Source organism: Sphaeramia orbicularis, chromosome 11 (genome assembly GCF_902148855.1).
Source record: "Sphaeramia orbicularis chromosome 11, fSphaOr1.1, whole genome shotgun sequence".
Taxonomy (NCBI): domain Eukaryota; kingdom Metazoa; phylum Chordata; class Actinopteri; order Kurtiformes; family Apogonidae; genus Sphaeramia; species Sphaeramia orbicularis.
The window spans coordinates 55224565-55250538 of record NC_043967.1 but is presented as its reverse complement, the minus strand read 5'-3'; the positions used below and the strand labels follow the sequence as shown (position 1 = coordinate 55250538).

At 41.1% G+C, this 25974-nt stretch overlaps 2 protein-coding genes across 5 annotated transcripts in view; both read right to left on the bottom strand.

The window, feature by feature from the left end:
• Positions 1-25974, bottom strand: part of LOC115428710 (major histocompatibility complex class I-related gene protein-like) — a 147365-nt gene that overhangs the window by 109376 nt on the left and 12015 nt on the right. Inside the window, exons 2-4 of the mRNA XM_030147893.1 lie at positions 24621-24893; positions 22513-22803; positions 20994-21278 (exon numbers count right to left, since the gene is read on the bottom strand). Of these exons, the coding sequence (XP_030003753.1) occupies positions 20994-21278; positions 22513-22803; positions 24621-24893 (849 nt within the window). The remainder of the gene's footprint in view (positions 1-20993; positions 21279-22512; positions 22804-24620; positions 24894-25974) is intronic.
• The window catches only part of LOC115428709 (major histocompatibility complex class I-related gene protein-like), a 64016-nt gene continuing 54364 nt past the window's right edge, over positions 16323-25974 (bottom strand). For 3 of the 4 annotated variants that reach the window (XM_030147883.1, XM_030147885.1, XM_030147884.1), the window contains exons 12-16: positions 18814-18849; positions 17067-17084; positions 16844-16885; positions 16700-16750; positions 16323-16487 (exon numbers count right to left, since the gene is read on the bottom strand). In XM_030147883.1, coding sequence (XP_030003743.1) covers positions 16417-16487; positions 16700-16750; positions 16844-16885; positions 17067-17084; positions 18814-18849 — 218 coding nt within the window. In that variant the 3' untranslated portion in view covers positions 16323-16416. The remainder of the gene's footprint in view (positions 16488-16699; positions 16751-16843; positions 16886-17066; positions 17085-18813; positions 18850-25974) is intronic. The other variant, XM_030147886.1, reaches the window with a different exon arrangement.

Genomic DNA, 25974 nt, shown 5'->3' with positions numbered 1-25974 from the left:
TCCAGATCCTCTCTGAGGGGATTTAAACTACAGTGGCTTTGCAAATACCAAGGCTGTTCCTCATTCATTCAGTTTTATCTGCGTACTGTACCACACACATAGAAATAAGATGCTAACGGGTCCAAATAAAGCACTTATGCAGTCAGGCGCGTAACCGCGTAAGGCCGCGGCGCGCACAGCCGCACGCATGGGAAGGGCACATACAACACAACATACCACACACACACACACACACACACCACCACACACACACACACGACACACACACACACACACTAGTCATATACCGTCCAGAGCAGATCAGCCCTGAACCCAAACATGAAGGTCCATGCAGATCAGTTGTGTCTTCTTCCCTTTTCGCTGTGGTTCTTTCATAATGAAAGCTCCTTGTTCGCACTAAACTCCAGTTAGTCTGGAGGCTGAACTTCGGTAAAGCTGAACTGGTCCATGTGTTTCTGACGCACAGAATGAGCAGCGTTTCCTTCCAAAGAGAAATAGTCATCAACCTGTCCTCCTGACAGAAAAATAAAGAAGTCATCTTATTCTCATCACTGTTAAACCTATCAGCCCCCTGTGCATGTACCTGTGTTCAACACCTGCAGACCCAGGACAGCAGACCCAGGACAGGCTCGCGGTGCCGACTGGACTCCGCGAAACACGTGGGAAGTACTTCAGTATGACTCCCCCCCCCCCTCAATTTTTCCATTTGACGGAAATCCGTCGTGGTGACGGAGAGGAACTTTAATCCCTGGTCTAGTCTGCTGTGGTAGACCTCCACCTGGGTCTAGTCTGCTGTGGTAGACCTCCACCTGGGTCTAGTCTGCTGTGGTAGACCTCCACCTGGGCTGTGCTTCTAAACCTGCTTCAGAACATTCGTCTACATCTGGGTTAGAGTTTTATCCTCTGTCCTGTTTTTAGAACCAGTTTCATAGAAGAACCCACATGTAAATAGTTTCTTAATACCATTTGACACCCTGGAGTGTTAAATATTTTCAGTGTAATTTTCTCATTTTTTAAATTCATTCAGTGGAGCCGCATGTTTGATATTCCTGAACTTGTTGAGGATGTAAAAACACCCTTGAACCGCTGTTTATTTGAGATCCGACTTGTAAGACTCGAACCCAGGTTCTCAAACTCCTGTTCTTCCAGGTTCCCCATTCAGTCTGATCTGATCGCAGTGGACGGACCAAGAATAAGAACAGAAGAACCTCGAAATAATGACAACTGCAATTTTTTTTTTCTGTGTTTTCAGTGCAAAACAACCCCATTTAATTATGAAATTACTTACTTTTATAAAACTATCCAAACAAAAAGATGTGAATAACCAAAAAAAAAAGAAATTTCTTAAGAAAAATCAGTGCAATATTTACAGTCTTCTGCCTCCACTTCTCATTAGTCCATGTGCATTCTGGATCAGATCTACAAAGTCATTAAACACTGAGGAACAGGAAGAAAAGAGTTCAAATTGGGCTGAATTTAATACAGACATTTCAGGTTGTCATATTTGTTCAGGTTTTCACATTTTATTGTTTCAGGATAGTTTGGAATGTAAATATTTTTCATAATTTAATGGGTTTTTTTGTACTAAAACAAAGACAAAATTTGAATTTGTCATTATTTATAGACATATGTAATATTTTCTTCCCATCAAAGAAAATATGGAGTCATTATTTTTTTGTAGGATATTTATTTCAGATCATATTGGTCTGTATGCGGAACCTGAACTAAAATGAATTTTTACACTTTTCAAATTCATCCCAGGGGCCAGATTGGAACCTTTGGTGGGACGCATTTGGGCCCCGGGCTGCATGTTTGACACCCCTGCTCTAACCTTTCACCTAGGATTATAAAAGCCTCATAAAATATTACATACGTCACAACCTTGTGTTAACCATTCCTGCTCAGCTCGTCCGACCGTAGTCAGAGCACAGGGGGTGTTGTGCTGAATTCGAACTCCCTGCCAAAAACTGCTGCCCTTCCAAAGTCAGCCATGAAGAGGACAATGTGCGCCCGATTCACCCCGTCACAACTGTTTCTCCTTTCTGACTGTAGGGTATGAAGTTCATTGTGAATTATTCAACCTCTGAACACCATCATAGCTGTGTAGCAATGAAATCATGAATAATATTGTAAGTAGGGATGTAACCATATGAAAATTTCATATCATGGTTATTGTGACCAAAATTATCACGGTTATCATTATTAATAATAATAATAATAATACATTTTATTTATAGGCGCCTTTCTTGGCACTCAAGGACACCATACAGTAAAACAGTAAACAGAAGAGTATAAAACAACCAATAAAGCAGAGTAAAAAATAAAAGGCAGGTTAAAATAAAAAAACTGGACAATGCAGTTGTGTTCACAAAGAGAAAGAGGTCCTAAACAGATGAGTATCGTGGTATTATTGAAATTGTGCTCAAAATGTTCAAAAAGTACTGATACACACACTGAAATAATTTAACCAAATTGTATTTAAAATAAATAATAAATAAAATAATTGTCATAATGTCCCTTCTGTGTCAGAAACATTCAAATATTAACCCTCAGTGGTCTGAGCCTATTTTGTCTGTTTTTCAGTCCTTTTGATTTGGCCTTTATATACTATAGAAACAAATGTTTACTATACCCATGTTTGGGATCTGGGTTTTCAGCACAACTTCATCTATATCATCCGTCTATTATTTTTTCACTTTAACCTACTATAAAACATAAAAGGACAGAAACACAAAAAATATATAAAATCTGATTTGAAAAAATGTATATGATTAATTGCATAAATAACCCAAAGATGCTTAATGAACCTTTTCAAAGACTTTTAAAAGTGAATATTGGTTCCAAATATTAGGTATAGAAAATTAAGATTGTAATAAATTAAAACTATACTCAAATATTGGACATAAAGCAGATCTGTACATAGGGTTTTTCTCTGGGAAAGTGTGGTAATCAAACATGGTTATCATGAAAATTAGAATTTAAACAAATACTAACTGTCTGTGATTTTACTGTGGTTTATCGTTATACCGATAACTGTTACATCCCTAAATGGAAGATAATGCAGTTATGTTTTTTATCTGTTTAATTTGAAGGAATGTGTAAACTGTAAGGTATATAAGACACTCTAAAGTTTAATCTTAGATACACAACACACAAAATGCATAATAATAAAAAGTTAGATACTGTAGAAAACTGCATCACCTACAGCGTGGGGGGGGGGGGGGGGGGGGGGGGGGGGGGGGGGGGGGTCAGAGTTCAGCCCCAGGTTCTGCCATAACTATTTTATAAACTGCTGTTAGAGTACACTTTCCTCTGTCACTTTTTTTATTGAACTTGTGAAAAAACGCAAACTGTCAGTGAGGACAATAACATATGAATACAAATGAAAATAAATAAAATAAAATAAACCCTGTCCCTCCTGCACGCGCACACTCAAACTGCCGCTCCCTCACTTCGCTCGACCACTCACACCATATGCGCATGCACGCGCCACAACCCGCTCTCGTGCTTTACAGACCACGCCCACCGGAGTCACAACACTTGGTTTAGTTTTCGATTTGACTCAAACTTCTTCATGTGTTCACAGACTCACACCTACCTCTGCCCTCCGTCTGTCCTGCCGCCAAAACAGACAAAGTGACCAAACACAGAGTTCCAAACATGCTGGTGCTGTAGTTGTTCCTGCTGCAGCAGCTTTTACAAAGTATGAACTGTCAGTTTAAGGCCGGTTTACAGCACATGACACCGGCCCGGCCCGGCTCGGCTCGGCTCGGCCTTTTTGCGTTTCCACGTTCCCATTACAAAAAAAGGACCCGGAATGTGGAACCTGGTCCTAGTTCTTTGGTGTCACCTCCGCTGAGGTTCCAGGAGAGCAGAGCAGGAAGGAAAAGCGGACATGTAAACACTGTCCGGGGAGGGTTCTGTGTGGGAACCACTGTGTGACAACAGACTGAGCAGAAGTTCCCAGAACAAGTGTCTGCAGGTGGATCCACATGATGACAGTCAGCTGTAGAACTACACCATGGCTGCTCCAGGAGGTTCCGACGGAAAAATCAGCAGGAGTTTGAAGAGAAAACCGGAAACCAGTGAGTTTTCAGCAACTGTCTGAGCAGACGGCACGGAAGTGACGTACCATCACTATGACGACCAAGTTTTTTTTTTTTTTTTTTTTTTTTTTTTAATTACTTCAACTTCATTACTCAAATCTGGATATACATTCTGAAGTACGACGGCGTTTTAGGGCCACATAAAATCCGCTTGTCACTACGAGAATAAAGTCGTACTTTTATGAGATTAAACTCGTACTATTTTGAAAATTCGACAGTTTCCGCTTTTACAGTGAAGGACACAGTGGAGCAGATCCTTTCCTTCAGTTGGACTCAAACTCACAGGAGAATCCACAGTTTGTTCAGAAACACAACCCTGGGTTTAGTTCTGCTGTTTCCTCAGATAGTCCTACAGATGAACAACAGTTTGTCTGAAACTAAAGAGACAGTTAACACAATCAGTTCAGTTCTGACTACCAGACCAATGGTGTGTGAACTGTCTACAGTCCTTAAACTCATGTGGATGGAGGACACACTCAGTTGGCCTTTGTGTCTAAACCACAATGAAAAGAACTGAAACTAAATGTTCACAGTTTCAACATCGATGAGTGGATACGACTGCCACATATATTATTGACTTTATTCTCTTTAATAACAACCTTTATTCTCATTAAATAATGAGGTTTAAAAAAAAAAAAAACTACAACTTATTCTCGTAGTGACAAACTTTTTTTTTTACTTATGTGGCCCTAATATGCCGTTGTACTGAAGAATTACAGAAAATAATGTTTCCCAGACTGAGCATGGATATTTTAACCCTTTCATGCATGAATTATGAGAACCTTAGTAATTTTTTTTTTTCTTGAGTGTTTTTGTTCCTCTTTAGGCATGAAAAAAACAATGCAAATGATTTTTTTTTTTTTTTTTTTTTTTTTTTATGAACCTATTTTTTTGTGGAGTTATAAAAATGTCCACTCAGCTGGACACCATGTTAATTTTTGAAGCAAGAAACATGTATTTAAAACTCATCATCAGAAAGTGATATTACTGTGTGAAAACTATGAAATAAAAACATTTTTAATGCGGCTAATTGCTACATGCTAAGGTTTTCTCACATTTATCAACTCTAATATTAGTTATTCCTCATTTCATGGAGATAATATCCTCCTGAGACCCAGGAATTTCACAATTTAAGCTTTTTACATTAAAAGTGTCTTTATTGGAAACTGCATAATTGCAACAGTTTTTTCAGATACATTTTTAAAATAATTTCTATTTATTGATTTTTTTTTTTTTTTTTTTTTAATGGAATGTTCTTTGCAATGGACAGCATTTAAGTAAAACTGTCAAACTTTTGTCCCCTGTAGAGGACAAAATGTATGCTAGGTCTCAGTAGGATATATATAAACAAACAAACAAACACTTTTTGTTTCAGAAAATTGTTAATTACAGTCTAATAACAATTAGCAACTGATTTCCACTCAAACATGTTAGTGCAGATCAGGTTATTAAGACAGAAAGGTCACAATAAATGTATGAACTGCAGTGTTTGGGATGATGCATCAGCTCCACTGTGTTGGCTGATCTGGAACTAAAACAACAGAACCCATGAATAAACAATAGAACAGCTGGAGAAGAACTGTCCACTGGTAGTGACCACTGGAGTGACCACTGTGCATGAAAGGGTTCATGTAAAGTGGTTTCAACCAGGGTGGTGAACTTAGAGTCACCTACTCAGAGCCATGCAATAATCACCTACAGAAAAACAGTACAATACAATAATCTTTAATCCAAATAAAACACACAGTTCATAAAAGGAGGAAAGAGATGAGAGCTGAGGCCGGGGGGGTTCTGCACCATCTCAGTCCAGGAGAGGACCCCCACCATCACCCACTTCCACAGAACACAGCACGCTGAAGGTTCAGCACAAACACACACACACACACACACACACACACACACACACACACACACACACAAACACAAACACACACACACACACACACACACACACACACACACTAGTGCCCTCTGCTGGAGACACTGTAATGAACACTGGCCTTATTTCACTGTTCAGCACAGCAGACCACAGCAGTCCCACATGAGGCAGCTCACATAGCAAATATTATGGCAGTACTGTGGCACACATTTGGAATTTTTGGTTTTCTTTTGGCGTTATGAAAACCTTTAGTCTTAACTGTGGTATGACTAAGGTTCAGTGGCGGCTGCTTGTCTCTCAGACAGGGGAAGTTCATTGTCGGCTTACATTTAAAAAAAAAAAAAAAAGTCAAGTTATTCAAACATAAATTCGGCCCTCCGTTCATTTTTAAGAAAATGGTCGTATTGTACCAAGTAAACATGAAAATGTTGAAATTATGTTAAATTGAAACAAGGAAGTACAATGAGTGTGTTTTATTTACAGTGCAAGAAATGAACCAGTCATTTCACAGTGGTTTCTGTCTGGATTTCTCAGCAGAATGTGTGACGGTGTTAAACTGAACTGTGTCAGTGAAGGAGCAGATCTGAAAACAGCTGTCAATCAAATTCAGCCTTTCGACTGATCCTCCAATCAGCACGTGGAATCCTGGTGCTCAGCTCTGCCAAGCTCCGCCCACAGCTCCATTCAGCCCCAGAGATGCTGAGCGTCTGAGGGCGGGACAACATGGTGTCATTCATCCAATTCCCGTCCAGTTTAGAGTCAATGATAAAAGCAGTTCCACTCAGTCCCATTGAAGTGCATGGACGCTGAGCGTCTACGGACAAATGCACTGAGCAGAGATGGAGGAGAAAACACAGACACGGGAATGGAGGAGAAGTGAACAACATCCAGTCCACTGATCTGGGATCAAACTGATTCTGAACCAACTGGTCTGAGAGATGAACGTGTTCCAACACATTTGGAGTCAATGAAATGAAAACAACTGAACAGATTTGACGATTTAACTTTTGTAATTTTAGGGGAAGCTGAGCTTCCACTGCAGTCTGACAGAAAACACCTCTGCTAAGGTTCTCCATAACAGATGTGGAGGCACCAGCAGTATGTGTCTGAGTTCTATGTGTGGAGAACCAAAGACTGGGCAAAGAGCAGGATCAGGTATGGGGACGGTACGGCACGTTTATGGTAAGACAGAGGAGTGACTAAAGAACGGCAACATCTGATTCCATATATGGATGTGTTAGGTTGTGTTTTGGCAGATTTCTGTAAAGCCAAAACACTGCACAAAGAGCAGGAATTTGTACCAAGAAAACCCACTTCATTTTAAAAGCAGAAACAACACAGAACATGGCTGACATTCAGAGACAAATGTATCCACTAAGGGACCTTAATATTCTGTCACCATCACAGGCTGTTCTTTTCATCTGTTTGTTTGGGTTTGTTTTGCTCTTTTTCCTGCTCCTCAACCTGAGCAGACTGTTTTGTACAGTTAAAACTGAGAAATAAAAACTGTTTAAAAAAAAAAAAAAAGAAGCATGATCAACACAAATTGGCTGAATTGTGTCCTCCTTTAGGCCTGTCTTTGGGTCAGTTTTGCTACTTTTCAGCTGGATTCTGGGGATTTGGGGCTTTTCTGGGACCGTTATGGCTTTATTTTGGAAGTCTGCAGTTAGTTTTAGGTGAATTTTGGCTTCCTTCTGGTTTGATTTTTTGACTATTTTGGACCATTTAGGGCCATACATCTGCCCAGAACTTTGCCTAAATGGCATGGCAGTTTTGGGCCACATTTAAGCCATACTGATTCTGCTATCTGGGAGGGGCCTCCTTCACTGCTCTACAGGTGAGTCCCCCGGCTAGGCTCCGCCCACTCTATCCCTCCCATTAAAACACATACACTCACACAAATATACAGAAAATAAATTAGCACTTAACCCCCCCCCCCCCCCCCGGGTCTGAGCTTGAGGTGCCGTCCAACTGTCCAGGGAAAACGGCTTGGTTGGACGACGCAGGTCTGACCAGGCGGTGGCAGAAGCTGTTCAGCAGAGGTGGACCCAGTACACCAGCGAACAGTGATGGGACTGTCGGCTCTTTGAAGGGAGTCGTTCAGTCAGGAGTCGTTCAGTCAGGAGTCGTTCAGTCAGGAGTCGTTCACTGAAAAGAGTCGTTCAACAGACTGGCTCTGTTCTGTTTTTTGCATTATTTTGAAACACCAGTGTTTGAATGACTGAACAGGCTCCATGTGATGACTGACATCACAGTTTAAAGGTGTTTCATTGGCGCAGCAGTAAATATTATCTTACCATAAAGAAGAATCGTTAGTTCAAATGTGTGGAATAAATCCATGACATGACAGGTGACATTAGACAAATGATGGAACTGGACCAAAAAAGATATATATTTTTTGCAAATATTGCCAGTGTCATGTCCATCTTTTCTTTCTGAAAAGTTCATCCAAATCCTCCTCCTTTTTCTTTGGTTCATTACTCACAGCTGCTCACTCACTCTCAAAATTTTCTCCAGTTTCGACCAGTCTTCAGCTCCTCCTCCTCCAGTCTTCCAGCTCCTCCTCCTCCTCCAGTCTTCCAGCTCCTCCTCCTCCTCCAGTCTTCCAGCTCCTCCTCCTCCAGTCTTCCAGCTCCTCCTCCTCCTCCAGTCTTCCAGCTCCTCCTCCTCCAGTCTTCCAGCTCCTCCTCCTCCTCCAGTCTTCCAGCTCCGCCTCCTCCAGTCTTCCAGCTCCTCCTCCTCCAGTCTTCCAGCTCCGCCTCCTCCAGTCTTCCAGCTCCTCCTCCTCCTCCAGTCTTCCAGCTCCTCCTCCTCCTCCAGTCTTCCAGCTCCGCCTCCTCCAGTCTTCCAGCTCCTCCTCCTCCAGTCTTCCAGCTCCTCCTCCTCCTCCAGTCTTCCAGCTCCTCCTCCTCCTCCAGTCTTCCAGCTCCTCCTCCTCCTCCAGTCTTCCAGCTCCACCTCCTCCAGTCTTCCAGCTCCTCCTCCTCCAGTCTTCCAGCTCCGCCTCCTCCAGTCTTCCAGCTCCTCCTCCTCCTCCAGTCTTCCAGCTCCTCCTCCTCCTCCAGTCTTCCAGCTCCTCCTCCTCCTCCAGTCTTCCAGCTCCTCCTCCTCCAGTCTTCCAGCTCCTCCTCCTCCTCCAGTCTTCCAGCTCCTCCTCCTCCTCCAGTCTTCCAGCTCCTCCTCCTCCTCCAGTCTTCCAGCTCCGCCTCCTCCAGTCTTCCAGCTCCTCCTCCTCCAGTCTTCCAGCTCCTCCTCCTCCAGTCTGCTCTCCTCCCTCTTCAAACTGTTGTTGTTTTTTACCTTCTTCCATCAGACATGCTCTGTACACTCTTTTTTTTCTGCGGGAACATTCTCCTCCTGTCCAATGCCTCCCCAGTGACACTAAATTGACAGGCAATCAGACACTCCCTCCTTAAAAAAAAAAAAAAAAAAAAAAAGAACAGCTCTTTACAAAGACTCGGTTCCCATCATTCATTTCAAAGAGCCATTCAAAAGATTCGATTCGTTCGTGAACGTCACATCACTACCGGCGAAGGTAATGGTGAGCAGCACCGAGCGACCCACTTCCATCTGTCCTACAGGAGGCGTCCATCCTCCCCTCCCAGCGCTGGAACAGCTCACCCCTATTCTAACTGTCTTCGTCGTCGGTGACCCTAAACAGCCACGAACGACTCCCAGCTCTTTCCCCACAGTTCCCAGACACAAACTTCTCTGCATGCCGCAAACCAACGGCCTTTTCCATCCCACAAACCCAGAGTGTGTCCCTCACACACACCTGTTCACAGTCCACTCAGCAGCAGCAGCTCACCTTCAGCCACATCACAACATCAACCTAATGCTGAAACAGTATTTGTAAAGAACATTATAAAATAAATCACTCTCACATTCACACCTATGGGCAATTTAGATTAACCAATTAACCTATTAGTGCATGTCTATGTATGTAGGAGGAGCCAGAGTACCTGGAGAGAACCCACGCCCACAGGTGTGAATGTGAGAGTGATCGTCTCTGTATGTTCAGTCTGTGATGAACTGGTGACATGTCCAGGGTGAACCCCGCCTTCACCCCCATGTAGCTGGGATAGGCTCCAAATGACCCCCGTGACCCTAGTGAGGATAAAGTGGGTTCAGAAAATGAATGAATGAATGAATAAATAACAAAAATAAAAGACAGAGGTCTACTCAGCTATCAATACATTTACATTTTCATACATCATCATCATCATCCTCATCTTTATTTACAGACTTGGGAGTCCATTTAAAAAACAAACAAGCAATCAACAAACAGAATACATTTAAACACAGGTTAAAAATACAGACCAAACATCATTAATATGATTACAGACACCTGTACCAGCGTCACCACTGGGATGACTGGTACCACACCCAACTAGGACTGGGATTAGTCAGAAGCCCAATGATGGAATTCTGAGCATCGTTCAGTCGACAGATACATTTGTACATGAAGTTTCTCATCAGAGCCTGAACAGTGTTCGCTCCTGCACTGCAGAATAACCCACTGCTCTGGTCCATCCAGGTTTTTTCAGCAGTATTCTATGGAATCATTCTACACAACTGTGAGCTTCTGTACGCTGGCCTTTATAAACCTGCACCACCAGGGGGCAGTATACAGAGGAGGACAGTATGCTCAGAACAGAGTCTTCTGGACATTTTCTGGAACACAGAATTTTCTTGCCAACACATTAGTCTGGACATAGAACATCTGACATTACCTGTACATGTCATCATCATCACACATTTGATCCGTAATAAAGTGACCTAAATACTTGACTTTGGTGCTCACTCAGCTCCTGTCCTGACAGGTCAAAATGAGGAAACTTTCGGTCCTTGTCCCCTTTTGTTCTGCAGATCAAAACTCTGCTCTTTGTAGCGCTGTATCGCACTTCATATGTAAAACCATAATCAGAACCCATATTCAGCAGCTGCTCAAACCCAGCGCTGCCAGGGGAAAAAAAAAGACCAAATCATGATGTGAAAAAAACTCTTACATTATGTCTGTAAATAATGACAACTGAAAATATTTGTCTTTTAGTGCAAAAACTAACATTAAATTATGAAAATATTTACATTTACAAACTATCCTGTAACAATAAAATGTGAATAACCTGAACAAATATGAACAACCTGGAATGTCTAAAGAAAACTGTTGTGTCTGTAGATCTGAGCTATAATGCACATGTAGAAATGATACGTTTAGTCATAATACTGTTAAAATTGTACTTATTTTTCTTTATAAATTTCAGTTTTTTCAGGTTATTCACATCTTTTTTGTTTGGATAGTTTATAAAAGTAAGTATTTTCATAATTTAATGGTTTTTTTTGCACTAAAGCAGAGACAACAATTTTCAGTTGTGATTATTTATAGGTTATTATAACGTATTAACGGCTGATAATATAATAAATTTGCCATTTTAAAAATGTAACAGGCCAATAATTAAATAACTTTTGGCCAATAACGTTATAAAAGTCCTGAACCGATAACGTAAAGCCAGTAACGTAATAACTTATTACGTTATAGGCTCAGTTATTACATCCGCAAAGAATTTTTTTTACCAGTCCAATAATGTAATAACCAGTCAATAATGTCATAAGTTATTACATTATTGGACAAAAATTATTACGTTATCAGTTCAGGACTTTTATTACGTTATTGGCTTATTACATTTTAAAAATGTCAAATTTATGAGCCACATGTGGGACATGGAGTGTGTTTGTGTGGGACAATGTGGGACATGTAACCGTAATGCTGGAACAAAGTCTAGATTTTTAAACAATGTGCATCTTATTGTTCAGCTTATAAATATGAATAACAACAATTTGATTTAGTTGCACACAGTGTGCATATTTTTACACTGGGCATTTATTTTTTACTTTTTTTTTTTCCACAGGTTTCAAAAACTTTTTTTGCTTGTAAAAACAAAACACAAAATTTACTTTTAAAAACTCAAAAAAGAAACTTCAAGTTTCAAAATTGTAATTAAATGGTTTTAGAAAAGCAGGTTTTTTTTTGAGTGCATGTTCTCAACCCTCAAAGGTAAACTAATCTGTGCAATAAAACAAAAAGGCAGAACTGACGACATTAGAACAGCTGTTTGCACTTCCAGTCAAACTAAAATGACTTGGACTAAAAACCTTTGTGCATTCAAACACACGATAGTCAAACATTTAACATTCTAACACAGTAATAAAATACAATAAGATAAAACAAATATCCTGTGGAATTCTGTCAAAAAATAACTATCCACATACTGAACAAAAGCATATTTGTTTGTTTGTTGTCTCTCAGCTCAAACTCCAAACTTAAAAACAGGTGAAAGGGAATATGGATCAAATGTGACCAACATCTCATACATACAGTGTGTCGCTTCAAGTCAAACTCACCTCCATGTGTGATGGAGAACCCCCCCCCCCCCCCATGTATAACATTTTCACATTCTCTTCTGTAGCTGCATTTTTCTTTTTCCTGTGCAGAGTTTCCATGGTTTCCACATATATTTGCATGTCGGTGTCGGAGGCTTTTGCCTTTGTGTTTTCTTCCACCTGAAGGACTCCGTATCTGTCCAGTCAACCACTGATGACCTCACCGCTCGGCTTTCTGCCGTGGACAGGTCAGGAATTCCCGGGAAATTCAAGGCCTGGATTTACCAACATGGAATCCTGCCCTGACCACTCTGGCCTCTTCTGGTCTATGAAGTCCCAGTTTTCCACCGTGGAGACCTTTGAACCTCAGGTAAACCACTTCCTGTGCAGGTGGCTGGACCTCCCAGAGTCTGAGCAGCATCGCCCTGTATGAGCAGTCTGGTGGAGGAGTTCAAGATGACTAGAACCAGACAAGTCCTGGTCTACCGAGACTCAACTGACACCACGGACTCTTCAGTGGGGGTAGAGGTCAGAACGGGAAGGAAATGGCGTGTTCAGGAAGCGCTCACCCGAGCTGAGGCGAGGCTGCGGCACAACGTCCTGCTGGGAACAGTGGTAAAAGGGGGGGCGGGGCTTGGGAGCACCACTACACCTTCATACAGCACAGCCAGCGGAAAGGAGAGGCGAAGGCTAATGCAGACTGAGGTGTGGGCAGAAGAAGAAGACACTGGCCTCAGCAGGATGGTGGGCATGAGTGGGCAGGGGGCCTGGACCAACTGGGAACATGCAGCTGGTCCGAAAATCCCATGGGCAGAAATGTGGAAGTTGGAGCCACTCTGCTTCAAGTTCCTGGTCCAGTCAGTTTACGACGTCCCCCCAAACTCTTCTGATCTGTTCACCTGGGGCCTGGTGGACTCACCTGCCTGTCAACTCTGCCAGAAGAACGGATCTATGGAGCACATGTTGAGCTGCTGGTCTAAGGCCTTGGGAGACGGTGGTACTAGGGTGGTCCAAAAAAATGTTTCAGATTCTCTGGATTCGAACCCTGCATTTGGTTCCATATCTGGCCAAATTACTTCGGTCCAAATTTTATGCAAATTAATATTCAGAGGTGTCCCAGACAGGTGCAGATGTCTCTGTACACTCTAACAGAACTATCCAGATGAATAAAGCAGATTAGAATAATCTGTCATTTTATTCTCCAAATCAAACTGAGACTCACATAAAAATGTTCCTTACAAAGTCCAACAACCACTGTTGGTTTAATGAAATGACCAAAAATGCTCCTGTGTTCTTTGACAACTTGCTGCCAGTACTGTTTGTGATCTGCATTTGTTGTTCGGCTCCAGCTGAAGTCTGGAATAAGCTCCGCCCCTCTGTCAGTGACATCATTGACAGCTTTAGTGGAATGCCCAGTTTTCTCCTCCTTCTGAAAGTCTGCATCATCAGCCCAGTCTACTGGAGGAACTGTTCAGAATGTTTGTGGCAGATCCAAAGGTTCAGACAGACGCATGGTGCTGGTGGAGACAAAAGCCCTGATCTGCTTCCCTTCACAATCTGATGGATGAAGGACATCCCAACGCTTTAGAGGAACCAAAGAACCTGCATTTAACATCATGGTGTCCACCATCAGCTGCTTCTGCTCTGGTGTCACACTGGAGTCACAGAATGGACCACAACCAGTTCTACACTCCAGTACCACAGATGTGGGCGGAGTTACTTCATCCATATATTTACTCCAGTTCCACAGATGTGGGCGGAGTTACTTCATCCATATATTTACTCCAGTACCACAGATGTGGGCGGAGTTACTTCATCCATATATTTACTCCAGTTCCACAGATGTGGGCGGAGTTACTTCATCCATATATTTACTCCAGTTCCACAGATGTGGGCGGAGTTACTTCATCCATATATTTACTCCAGTTCCACAGATGTGGGCGGAGTTACTTCATCCATATATTTACTCCAGTACCACAGATGTGGGCGGAGTTACTTCATCCATATATTACTCCAGTTCCACAGATGTGGGCGGAGTTACTTCATCCATATATTTACTCCAGTTCCACAGATGTGGGCGGAGTTACTTCATCCATATATTTACTCCAGTTCCACAGATGTGGGCGGAGTTACTTCATCCATATATTTACTCCAGTCCCACAGATGTGGGCGGAGTTACTTCATCCATATATTTACTCCAGTACCACAGATGTGGGCGGAGTTACTTCATCCATATATTTACTCCAGTTCCACAGATGTGGGCGGAGTTACTTCATCCATATATTTACTCCAGTTCCACAGATGTGGGCGGAGTTACTTCATCCATATATTTACTCCAGTTCCACAGATGTGGGCGGAGTTACTTCATCCATATATTTACTCCAGTACCACAGATGTGGGCGGAGTTACTTCATCCATATATTTACTCCAGTTCCACAGATGTGGGCGGAGTTACTTCATCCATATATTTACTCCAGTTCCACAGATGTGGGCGGAGTTACTTCATCCATATATTTACTCCAGTTCCACAGATGTGGGCGGAGTTACTTCATCCATATATTTACTCCAGTTCCACAGATGTGGGCGGAGTTACTTCATCCATATATTTACTCCAGTACCACAGATGTGGGCGGAGTTACTTCATCCATATATTTACTCCAGTTCCACAGATGTGGGCGGAGTTACTTCATCCATATATTTACTCCAGTTCCACAGATGTGGGCGGAGTTACTTCATCCATATATTTACTCCAGTACCACAGATGTGGGCGGAGTTACTTCATCCATATATTTACTCCAGTTCCACAGATGTGGGCGGAGTTACTTCATCCATATATTTACTCCAGTCCCACAGATGTGGGCGGAGTTACTGCATCCATATATTTACTCCAGTTCCACAGATGTGGGCGGAGTTACTTCATCCATATATTTACTCCAGTACCACAGATGTGGGCGGAGTTACTTCATCCATATATTTACTCCAGTACCACAGATGTGGGCGGAGCTACTTCATCCATATATTTCCAGCTGAATCCCTCAGACTTTGGTTCTGATAGTTCTGCTCTTCTCTTACAGCTCGTCTGTGCTGAAAATGAACAATTAGTCCAATTCCAGGAAACTTCCAGCAAATTGTACAACCTCTAAAACATCTGCTTTTTCCTCCAAATTTTTTCCTAAATCATCTTTTGAATGACAGAACCTAATGCAGGTTCTAATGGAGGTTATCTGAAACTGTATGTTTTACCAGGATTGTTGGTACTGGTGGTGTCATGACCAAGTCCTGTGAGCAGTAGCAGATACCATGTGTACCGGTATCAGCTCCAGCAAGTCTCAACATCTGACAAAGAACTGATTTCCCTTCACATCCTGCTGAACATTTTTAGGGCCGTGAAATCAGATGTACATGACGTTCATAGTCTTAAATACAGGGGTTGGACAAAATAATAGAAACACCTTAAAAAATCAACAAAATATAATTTAATATGGTGTAGGTCCGCCTTTTGCGGCAATTACAGCCTCAATTCTCCGAGGTATTGATTCATACAACTTGTGAATTGTTTCCAAAGGAATTTTCAGCCATTCCTCAGTTAGAATACCCTCCAACTCTTTTAGAGACGATGGCGGTGGAAGTCGACGTCTTACTTGAATCTCTAAAACTGACCATAAATGCTCAATAATGTTGAGGTCTGGGGACTGTGCCGGCCATACGAGATGCTCAACTTCATTAGAATGTTCCTCATGCCATTCTTTAACAATTCTAGCTGTATGGATTGGGGCATTATCATCTTGAGGTGAAGGTGTTTCCATTATTTTGTCCAACCCCTGTACAGTATATACGACCATAAAAATGATGACTGATGAGCATTATTAACTCAGGTCTTTGGCTTAAGTCGTCCTCTGATCAAACACCTTTAACTCACTTCCCACTGTCTTTAAAAGCTTTACCCTGGTTTTTAAAACATGTTTATCTGAAGTGAGCCGCTGATTCAGATCATTACTTACAATTATTATTTAAAACCTGTTGAATTTTACAGGCTGAGACTTGAATGGTTTATTTTTCCAGGAGAGACTCATGTGATCCGTCGCCTGATCCTCTGTTCGATGCTCCACTCGACGCCGCACCTGAAGAAATGAACAGAAATGTTATTTTCAGTCCGTCTTCTGCTGCGTTACTTCTGCATGTAGAGTTTGTGTTTTTTGATCCTAGTTCAAACAGACACAACATGCAACACTTCATACTCCTGTGGAGAAGCCCCGCCCACTGAACATGTTTACACCAAAAGTATTTATCTAATAACACAGAAGAGGATTTTCATCGATCCACAGACACTCACCAGTGGAAGAATGACCAGAGTCCTTGCTCTCCAGAGAGCCCTGAGAACCATCTGTAATGAAAGGAAACATGGGTGGGTTCGTGTTGACTGTGTGCAAAGGCTCATGGGGGATTTGGGAAAATGTGCCACAGTTATAGTTCTTACCTTTTTTGGGCTCGTTCTGTTGGATCAGTGGAACTTGTGCAGCTGAAATTAACACAATAACAGTATAAGTACAAGCTGTTTTAATTCCAAATATGCAGGACAAAGTCATTTTTCAATACTTGAAAGTGTTTTTAATTCAACTTTTAAATCACAGAACAGTGTCATAACTTTATGACCTGGATCTGAAATAAATGTTTAGACATTTACACATAACGACACTTACCTGGTTCGACTTTCACAGCTACAGGAGCAGGATTTTCACATGTAAAAATGCACATGTATTTATTGACATTGTACAAATATAGACTGTTTTCTTACTGTCATATGTTAACAATAAGTTCTTTGATTCTGATCCAGGTCCTAAAATTATTTCTGTATTATACAACAGTTTAAATGACTTAAATGGGGAGAAAACTTCCTACATTAAAGAAAAATGGGAAAAAGAAGGAAACTTTTCTTTACAATTAGAAGTGTGGGAAAAACTGAATTAAGCAACAATGGAAAAGCACTTCAACGTTGTCCTGGAGAGAGTTCAGTTGGAAAAATTTAACCAGATTCTTTAAAACACCTGCTCAAAATCATTTTCTGAACAAAAACACCTCATGTTTGTGATCCTGTGGAGGAAAGAAGGCACACTGTGTGTTCTGTTCAATGCCCTGTACTCCAGACCTACTGCAAACAAATCAAAGAAACTATGGAAAAGATATTTAAAAGACAATTCCCATTCAAATTTGAAACTGTATATTTGGGTTTGAGACCAGATGTTCTGGGTTCGTCTCACAAATATATATTTAATGTCCTATTGTTGGCAAGTAGGAAAGCGCTCACCAGGAGATGGACGTCTACTGAAGCTCCTACACTCCAAAACTGATAGCTGTGATCCAATTGGCTGTGATGGAAAAACTCACATTTTCTTTATGACTTGAAGAAGAGAATTTTAAAAATTGTCGGGCACCTTGGATTACATACATAACCTGAACAAACCTGACTTTGACTGAACATAGAAGACAGTACTAACTCTCTTCCCTCCAGGTTTTTTTGTTTTGTTTGTGTTTTCTTTTTCTGTGCTAATCCTATGTTCATGGTTGCCTTTTGTACTTGAATATCCTAATATTAAATGTACATGTGCACTGTGAAGCTTTTTTTTCTTTGTATTATGATAATGAATGCTGCTTTGTGTGTATACATATACACGTATTTATGTACCCCCCCCTTTTTATTTTTTTTGTCTTGTTTCCTGAAAGTGTGGTTGGCTAAGTGTACAGGTTTGTTAATATCATTTTTACTATCCATTTTTTACATACTAATTTAATTTACTTATACTACTCTTTTTTCTTTTTTTCTCTCTCTTTCTTCCTTTTAATGATCATTTTTGATACCCTTATTTTCTTCTTAAAAAAGTGAACAGTGTACTTTGTAAGACTGATGTCATGTATAATATCTTATAAAACTATCCTGAATAAACATTTGAATAAAAAATAAAATTAAAAAAATAGTTCTTTGTTTTGCTAGTGTCAGATTTCACTATTAGATGAGCAAAAGGAAGGAAAGCAGATATCAGTGGCTTCTTTAAAAAACACAAGTTTCAAAACATAACATTCACCCTCCTTTTGCTCATCTGAGAAAAAAGTCAAAATTCTGAGATTAAAGTCAGAATTCTGTCTTTTTTTTCTCAGAATAGAAACAAAAAAATATATTGGACCTGAATTATTTTTTTCCCTCCAGCGGCCTTAACCCTCTTCTGTATTTTAGGGAACTGACTAAGACCTGGATGAAATCAGTGTAAATCTGTGAGTTCTTTTCAAAATACTCCTGTTTACAGATGAACTTTGGAGCTCAGAGATGAATAGGAAATCTGAGAGCATTGTCAGTATTCTGTTGGATTTGTCGTCAAAAAGACAAATATTAAACGTCACCAAACTGAGTAAATCAGACTGGAACAAACTGAGAAGTCGACTTCATATACTTACGTGGAAGCTGTTGAGGGTTACGATGGATAACACGATCTGCAAAAACAAAAACAGCTGCATGTGTTATTAGTCCCAAACATTTACTGACTGGTTACAAGTCAAGTCCTGTTTGTTCGTCCCACTTAAAGGAAGAAATTAATATGAAACATATTTCTTCATTTACAGAAGTGTTACTGTTTTTTGATTCCCATTTTTACTATGACATTTTATTAACCCATTAGTTATACTGTAATAGAAGATTCTGACTATAATCCTGCCCCGACACAATCTCAATTCCACAAAATGCAGTTTTGACACTGGTTAAAATGTAAATAAGACCAGAAAGCAATGATTTACAAATGTCACAAACTTGTATTTCATTCTCAACTTATTCTCCCAACATTTGGAGATGTGTTGTTGCAATAAAATTCAGAATTAATGCAATTCTTGTACTTAAAATGGTTCATTTTCACACTTTAAAGGTTTGATGTTTTCTATGTTCTATTGTGAATCAAATATGGTTTGGAAATGAGGCTGTACAAGTCAATAATAATAATAATAATAATAATAATAATAATAATAATAATAATAATAATAATAATAATAATTAGCATGTCAGGAACCAGACAATTCTACCAGTAGAATCCTGTGAATGCAGAAGGCTGAAGCAGCTGGAGCTAAACTGAACTAATGCACAATGAGGAAGATGAAGAAGGACTGAAGGCGTTTAGGAAAAGGACTGAATACTGTGGGTTAAAGCTCCAGCAGATGGAGATTATTGGGACAGGTGTGAACCAGCGGTCTGTGAGGAACACTGAGGAGAACACAGGAGAACACACAGAGAATAATGGATTAGATTTCTATCGTGCTTTTCTATGAACACATACTCAAAGCGTGTACAGAGGATCCATTCTTCATTCACTCTCACATCCTCCCTCTGGTGGAGGTAAACTACATCTGTATCCACAGCTGTCCTGGGGCAGACTGACGGAGGCGTGGCTGACAATCTGCCCCTACGGCCCCTCCCACCACCACCGAACATTCACACACATTCACACATTAGTGTGAGCAGCAGCACTGGAGGGAAGGAGGGGGAAGTGTCTTGCCCAAGGACACAACAGCACATGACTGGGACAGAGTGGGATTCGAACCGCCAACCCTTCGGTTATTGGACGACCCCCCACTCTACCATCTGAGCCATGGCCGGCCCACAGAAGCAGGAGTCGCACTACCAGTTTGGTTTACCTGTGGTTTTCACTGCAGTTCCTAAACTACCACACAAACAGACTTTACGAAGTTGGTTTGTTGTCTCGTTTCAAACGTCACTTTGCACCTGAACGTTACTGTGGAAAAAGAAATGCAGAGTTGGACAGAGGATCCACTCTGCAGTCATTAACTTTAAAACACCTTGGACACAGTTCTGCCCTTATGACAGTAGGAGCTAGTGCTCATGGGAAACGGAGTCTGTGTGCTTTAAAAACACCACAGGTTCTGGCTGAAGGTGTTGCTGTAATCCACTTTAAACCAGTTCTCTGTCCAGGACCTTTAAGTGCATATATATTCTCTTCTTTCTGGAGTCTGTTTGCTCATGCAGAATGAAACATAATTAATATAGATTAAAAATGAATGATATTTCATCATGATTAATTAAAATTAATTCACAGCAACCCCGTGATTAATCTGATCAAAATTTTAATTGTTTGACAGCACTAGTTATAATGTGACTCCAGACAATAAATTCACTTCCCACCTAAACCACTAACTCGCCCAAACCCACACCAACACACGACACGAGGCTCTAGTTTTGACTGAACCCCAAAAACAGTGAGCTGAAAGACAACGTGGTGAAGGTTGTGTAGTGGACAGAGTTGTGCTCTTACCCAATTTGCCTTTTTTGTACAGGATCCCCAGGACAGCAAGTCCAAGTACAGCTACGACCCCCAAAACCCCTCCAATAACACCGACTGGTACAGGACTGTCTGGTTCAGGTTCAGGAAGTTTACCATCTACAAAACAAACAACATTCACGTCAGCTTCACATTCTGCTGTTTTTTAACATGATCTGTTTTGAAGACTAATGGAACTAAATATGTGTTCAGATCATGAACATCTGACTGTGCTTCTGCAGGTTTAAAATGTCTAAAACTCAGAAAAACACATTTATTTTGGTTTATTATCAGCGATGTAAACAAACTTCTTACCCCAAACCTTTATTATATTAACACCAGTTGGATGATGTATGACGTGACAGGAGTACTTGGCCACGTCGCTGCGTAGAATCTCCACACTGTCTCGTCTCTGGTAGGTGTTGTCTCCATTCGGTCGAGTTCCTGTGCTCATCACGTCGTCATCTTTAGTAAGAACTCGACTGTTCCTTTGGATGTGAATTTGTATTTCCAGTGGGTAGAAACCAGTGGCCATGCAGGTCAAAACCACATTTGTCTTAGACCTGGCGTTATTTGCGAACACATACGCTTCAGGTTTTTCTGGAAGGAGAAAACATAAAAGCGTTCAGGTTTGTAGAGACACAGATTATTCTACATGTACCTGCCATCTTTTCCCATCAGTCCCATACGAGTGTTTCTATGAAACTGGTCCTAAAAACAGAACAGAGGGGCTGAAAATTCAACCCAGATGTAGACGAATGTTCTGAAGCAGGTTTAGAAACACTTTGGGTCTGTTTGAAAAAGAAATATTTACTGAGATAAAAGAGAAACTATTTTTCAGATAAAACACATTTTTATATTATTTTTAATACAAAAATCTGCATGTAACACTGTCAAAAGGACACAAAAATTATGCACTACTATTTTTTAAAAAAATATCTTTTTATTTTTTCACAGGTGCATTTTGGGAATCGAAGTGAAGATGCAAGGCAGAGTGTTTGACCGCTGTTGCAAAATCAATGGTGATTTATTTGTGTTTAAATGTTCAGGTTCTGTATGTAACACCAGTGGACACGATGGGTTCCACACCAAACTGGAATGAGACTGAGACTGATGAAAAAACACGTGTGGATTAGAAAAACCACTAGGATCCACACATTAAACACAGTGTCTGCATTTACAGTTATGGTTCAGTTATAAGATAACCAGGTAGAGGACATAGTGGACAGGACCATCTGTACCCAGTCTGGACTGGAGGTCCCAGGGTCCAGATGGGAGACACCCCCAAGGTGACAGAGAACAAACAGGTCCAGATCCTGTGGGACCTCCAGATCCTAGTGATGAAAGTGTTCCGGTTTTTGCCGGAAATTTGCTTTTTTCTGGAAACTGAACGTACTGTATGTTCCGGTAAATTAACTCTTTCCCCGCCAATGACAAGATTTTCTGTCAATCTGTGTTTTCACTGTTATACTGTCGTTGCAGCTGTTTAGAAAGTATAGAAGAGCATTTACACACATTTACACATCTAATGCACTGACACCTAGGGAGATTTAATGTCCATATTTGGGTCCTATTATTGGACCCAATATTTGACTAAAAATTCATTAATTATGGGATGGATCAGAGCAGGAGGATAACTTTTTTGTGCATTTATCTGAGGTCTTCATTAGGTCCATCCTGGGGGAAATCTGTCTACATTTACCTTTTATTATTGGGTCGAAAAGATGGAAAAGTGACAGAAACTAAAATAAACCCAGTTTCAGAGAAGAACCCATTTCTATTATTATTTCTATTATTTCATTTTTCTGCTCATCAGCTGCTGTGTTCTACGTACTGGTGGTGTTCAGGTCCTTCTCCCTGTACGTCAAATACTTCTTCAGCCACTCCATGCAGTCTATCTCCAGGTATCCTTTGGGGTAGTTATGGACTTTCTGCTCCTGATCCCACTTCCTCTTGGTCTGCTCTGCCGCTTTCACTGGAGCCACCCACACTGAGTGGGAGTCGTCAAAGTACAGGAAGTCGTCTCCGTCGTAGCTGTACATGTTCAAGCCGCGGATGTATTTCAGTGACCTGTCAGGTTGTTCCTCGCCCTCACAGCCGTGTCTCCACTGAAGAACATGGATGTCTGAAAGGCAGACGTTGAAACAATCACTACGGACGTACATGACGGGGTTTTCAGAACCTGGGAAAGGCCAGGTCTGGACTCTAACCTCCTTTCTTTTCTCAGATTCTGGAGGAAATTGTTGAAGTCATTCTTAGATGAGTACAACATTTTCCATCTGACTTTCAAACCCATTGTTAGAGAGATTTTTTGTTCTGCAGTTAAAAATTCATATTTATATTTACATTTGATTTCTTATTAATAATTTATGTATATTATATGAATATCAAGTAATAACAGCATAAGTCTTGACATTATTGTGTGATGCAATCCTATTGGCTGCTAAGATTATAAAACGTAAAGAAAGAAAAGCAGAACCAGAAGCCTGAAGCCTGGAGCATCACAGTCTTTTGACCGTCATATAATCTAATTTAGAAATTCATCTTTCTTTTGTATCAATCTAAGTTTTAAGTAAAGACCACACAAACAGAAAAGTTGGATTCCAGACCCTTTGTTTACAGAAAAACTCAGAGGTTCACGGTTAGTGAGTTAAACACCGCACTCACACCCATTATAGTACTGAGTCGACACTGTCGATTATTCTCAATTCCATTCTTTTAGCTACAGACTCTGGTCACTGTGTTGTTCTGGTTCTGTTGGACCTGACGGTTGCCTTGGATACAGTGGACCATTAGGGCGAACACACACCAACCTGACCGCCCATCGTCTCCAGTAAAGGTAGCCCGACTGGTCAGTGGGCTCTCGTCTCCCCGACACGGTTTAAAAAGTGTAAAGAACACACCAAACAGACTACCGACTTGAGTCTATGTTCTAAGTCTGTGTGAGATGTAAAACCAGAAATGACGGAACATCTCTGTAAACTCAGAGCTCGCTGTCGTCAGTCATTGTTGTCAGTGTTCAGTCGTCCAGAAGGGTTGGTGTTGTTGGACTGGTTGAACAGATGGTTCGTAATAAGCAGATCCTGGTGTTGTCAGCTCTAGGGCTTCTACTGGTGGAAGAAGAAAGATGTCGCAGCTGAAAACTAAGGAGAAATCGCACTATGCTAACAATGCTAACAGTGTTGACATGATGGAATGAATGAAGTCCATAGTCAACACTGACTGTCACTCATTCAGATCCGATCTGAGCAGTGAATGGACTATTCTAGAAGACAGTACTAGTGGGCAGTACCTTTGGCAGAACTGGATTCACATGGAAACTTCTGCTTCACTCATTCACTAGTGCAGGACTATCCCTCCACCAATCAGATTGGTCCGACTGAACGACGGGTAGTGGACGATTACACATGTTGAATCGGCCGAAAAGACTGGAGACGACATTAATGAGTCTTGTCTGTCATTTCCTGTTTTATTTTGTTAAGTTCTCCTCTTGTGTCATGTCTGGTGTCTTTGCTTCCCTTCCCTGATTGTTTCACCTGCGTCTGATTACCTGTCCCCGTCCTGATTTGTTCCACCTGTGTCTCATTGTCTTCCCTCCCTCCTGTGTATATAAGCCCTGTGTTTCTGTATGTTTGTTGCCAGTTCGCATTCGCCTTGTGAGTCTTATGCTGTACCTCTCACCTGCGGAGTGCCTCAGGGCTCCATACTTGGCCCTTTTCTCTTCTCCCTTCCTTTACTTCCTCTAGGATCAATTCTCCATAAACATGGAACTGCATTCCATTTATATGCCTTTGACAGTCAAATTTACGTACCACTAAGACAGGAAAATGCGTACTCTGTGTAACAGCTACTACAGTGCACTGCAGAAAAAGTTACCGTGTCCTAAATGACACAGAAGAGTTTCATTAGCGCTGAACATTTTCAACATGAGTCAGATCTCACCGTTGTCGGTCTGGTTCATCCGTTCCTTCAGGATGTCCAGGTTGACTTTGAACCACTGCTGTTTGTCCTTCCGGGATCGTGTGCCTTTTTTCCAGTAGTCCTGATCCAGATTCTCCTTCATCCAGTCTGTTCTGGGAGTTTTCACCTGTGTGGTGCTGTCGAAGTAGTCGATTACCCTGGAGTCCAGAATCCCCATGGCCGTGAACTCATGGATACCTGGGATTTTGGGGTCTTTGGAGAGGGCCGTGTAGATGTAGGTCAGGGAGTGTCTGTCTGAAAGTCACAGACACACAAACTGTTACTGATACAGGTAGAACAAGTAGATATACACCAAATATATACAGATATACACAAATATATACAGATATATATATTTTAAAAAAAGAATCTTCTTCTGGTCCACCTGGGCGGTGTCTCCTTCAGACTCGGTCCTCTACCAGAGGTCTGGGAGTCTGAGGGTTCTGTTCAGGTTCTTCTCCGTTCCTAGGACTGTTCTCTGTTGGACTCAGATCTCTGATGTTGTTCCTGGTGTCTGCTGGTTCTATCCTCTCAGTTTGGGGGTCACTGCCCCTAGTGGCTCCCCCACCCCCACCCCCATCACTACTGGGACCACTGTTGCCTTCGCACCCACATTTTCTCTCTCTCCTCTTTCAGTTCTTGGTATTTCTCGAGCTTCTCATGTTCTTTCTTTCTGATGTTCTATCACTTGGGATTGCTCCATCCATCTCTACCTCTGTCTGCTGATGTTTATCCACCTCCACTATGTCAGGCTGATTGGTCATCATCATCTTGTCAATCTGGATCTCAGTGATGAAAGTGAGGGAAAAAAACCTGTACTTTTCTGAATGACTTCAATTAGTAACAAACCTGGTTTGCTTGTCTTCCAGACGTACTGCGACAGAAAATCACCATTTCTATCAGTTTCCTCGAGCCAGAACCATTTCAGCTTATTTTTGATTGGTCATATTCACTAATCTTTGAAGGCTGACTGAAAATGTTGTGTTAGGAGTATGTGAACACTGAATACATCCAAAGACAGAACACACCCTCAACTTTTAAACACAAAAAACAATTTTAGTCTATCTTCATTCGTTCGTGAGATATAAACATTTGAATATTGGTCATTTTCAGGAAAAAAGAATTTTGAGCAAAAAACTGAGAAAATTAAATTTTTTTCAAAGATATTGATTATCAAGATAAAATTGATTTCCTATTTACATTTTTGACTCTTTCTTAAATACAAACAGTAACACTGTATTCAAAATCACACAATAAAATAATAATAACAACAACAATAATAATAACAAACAGCTCTAAGATATCCCATCATTCCACAAAATGTTAGGGGAATCCA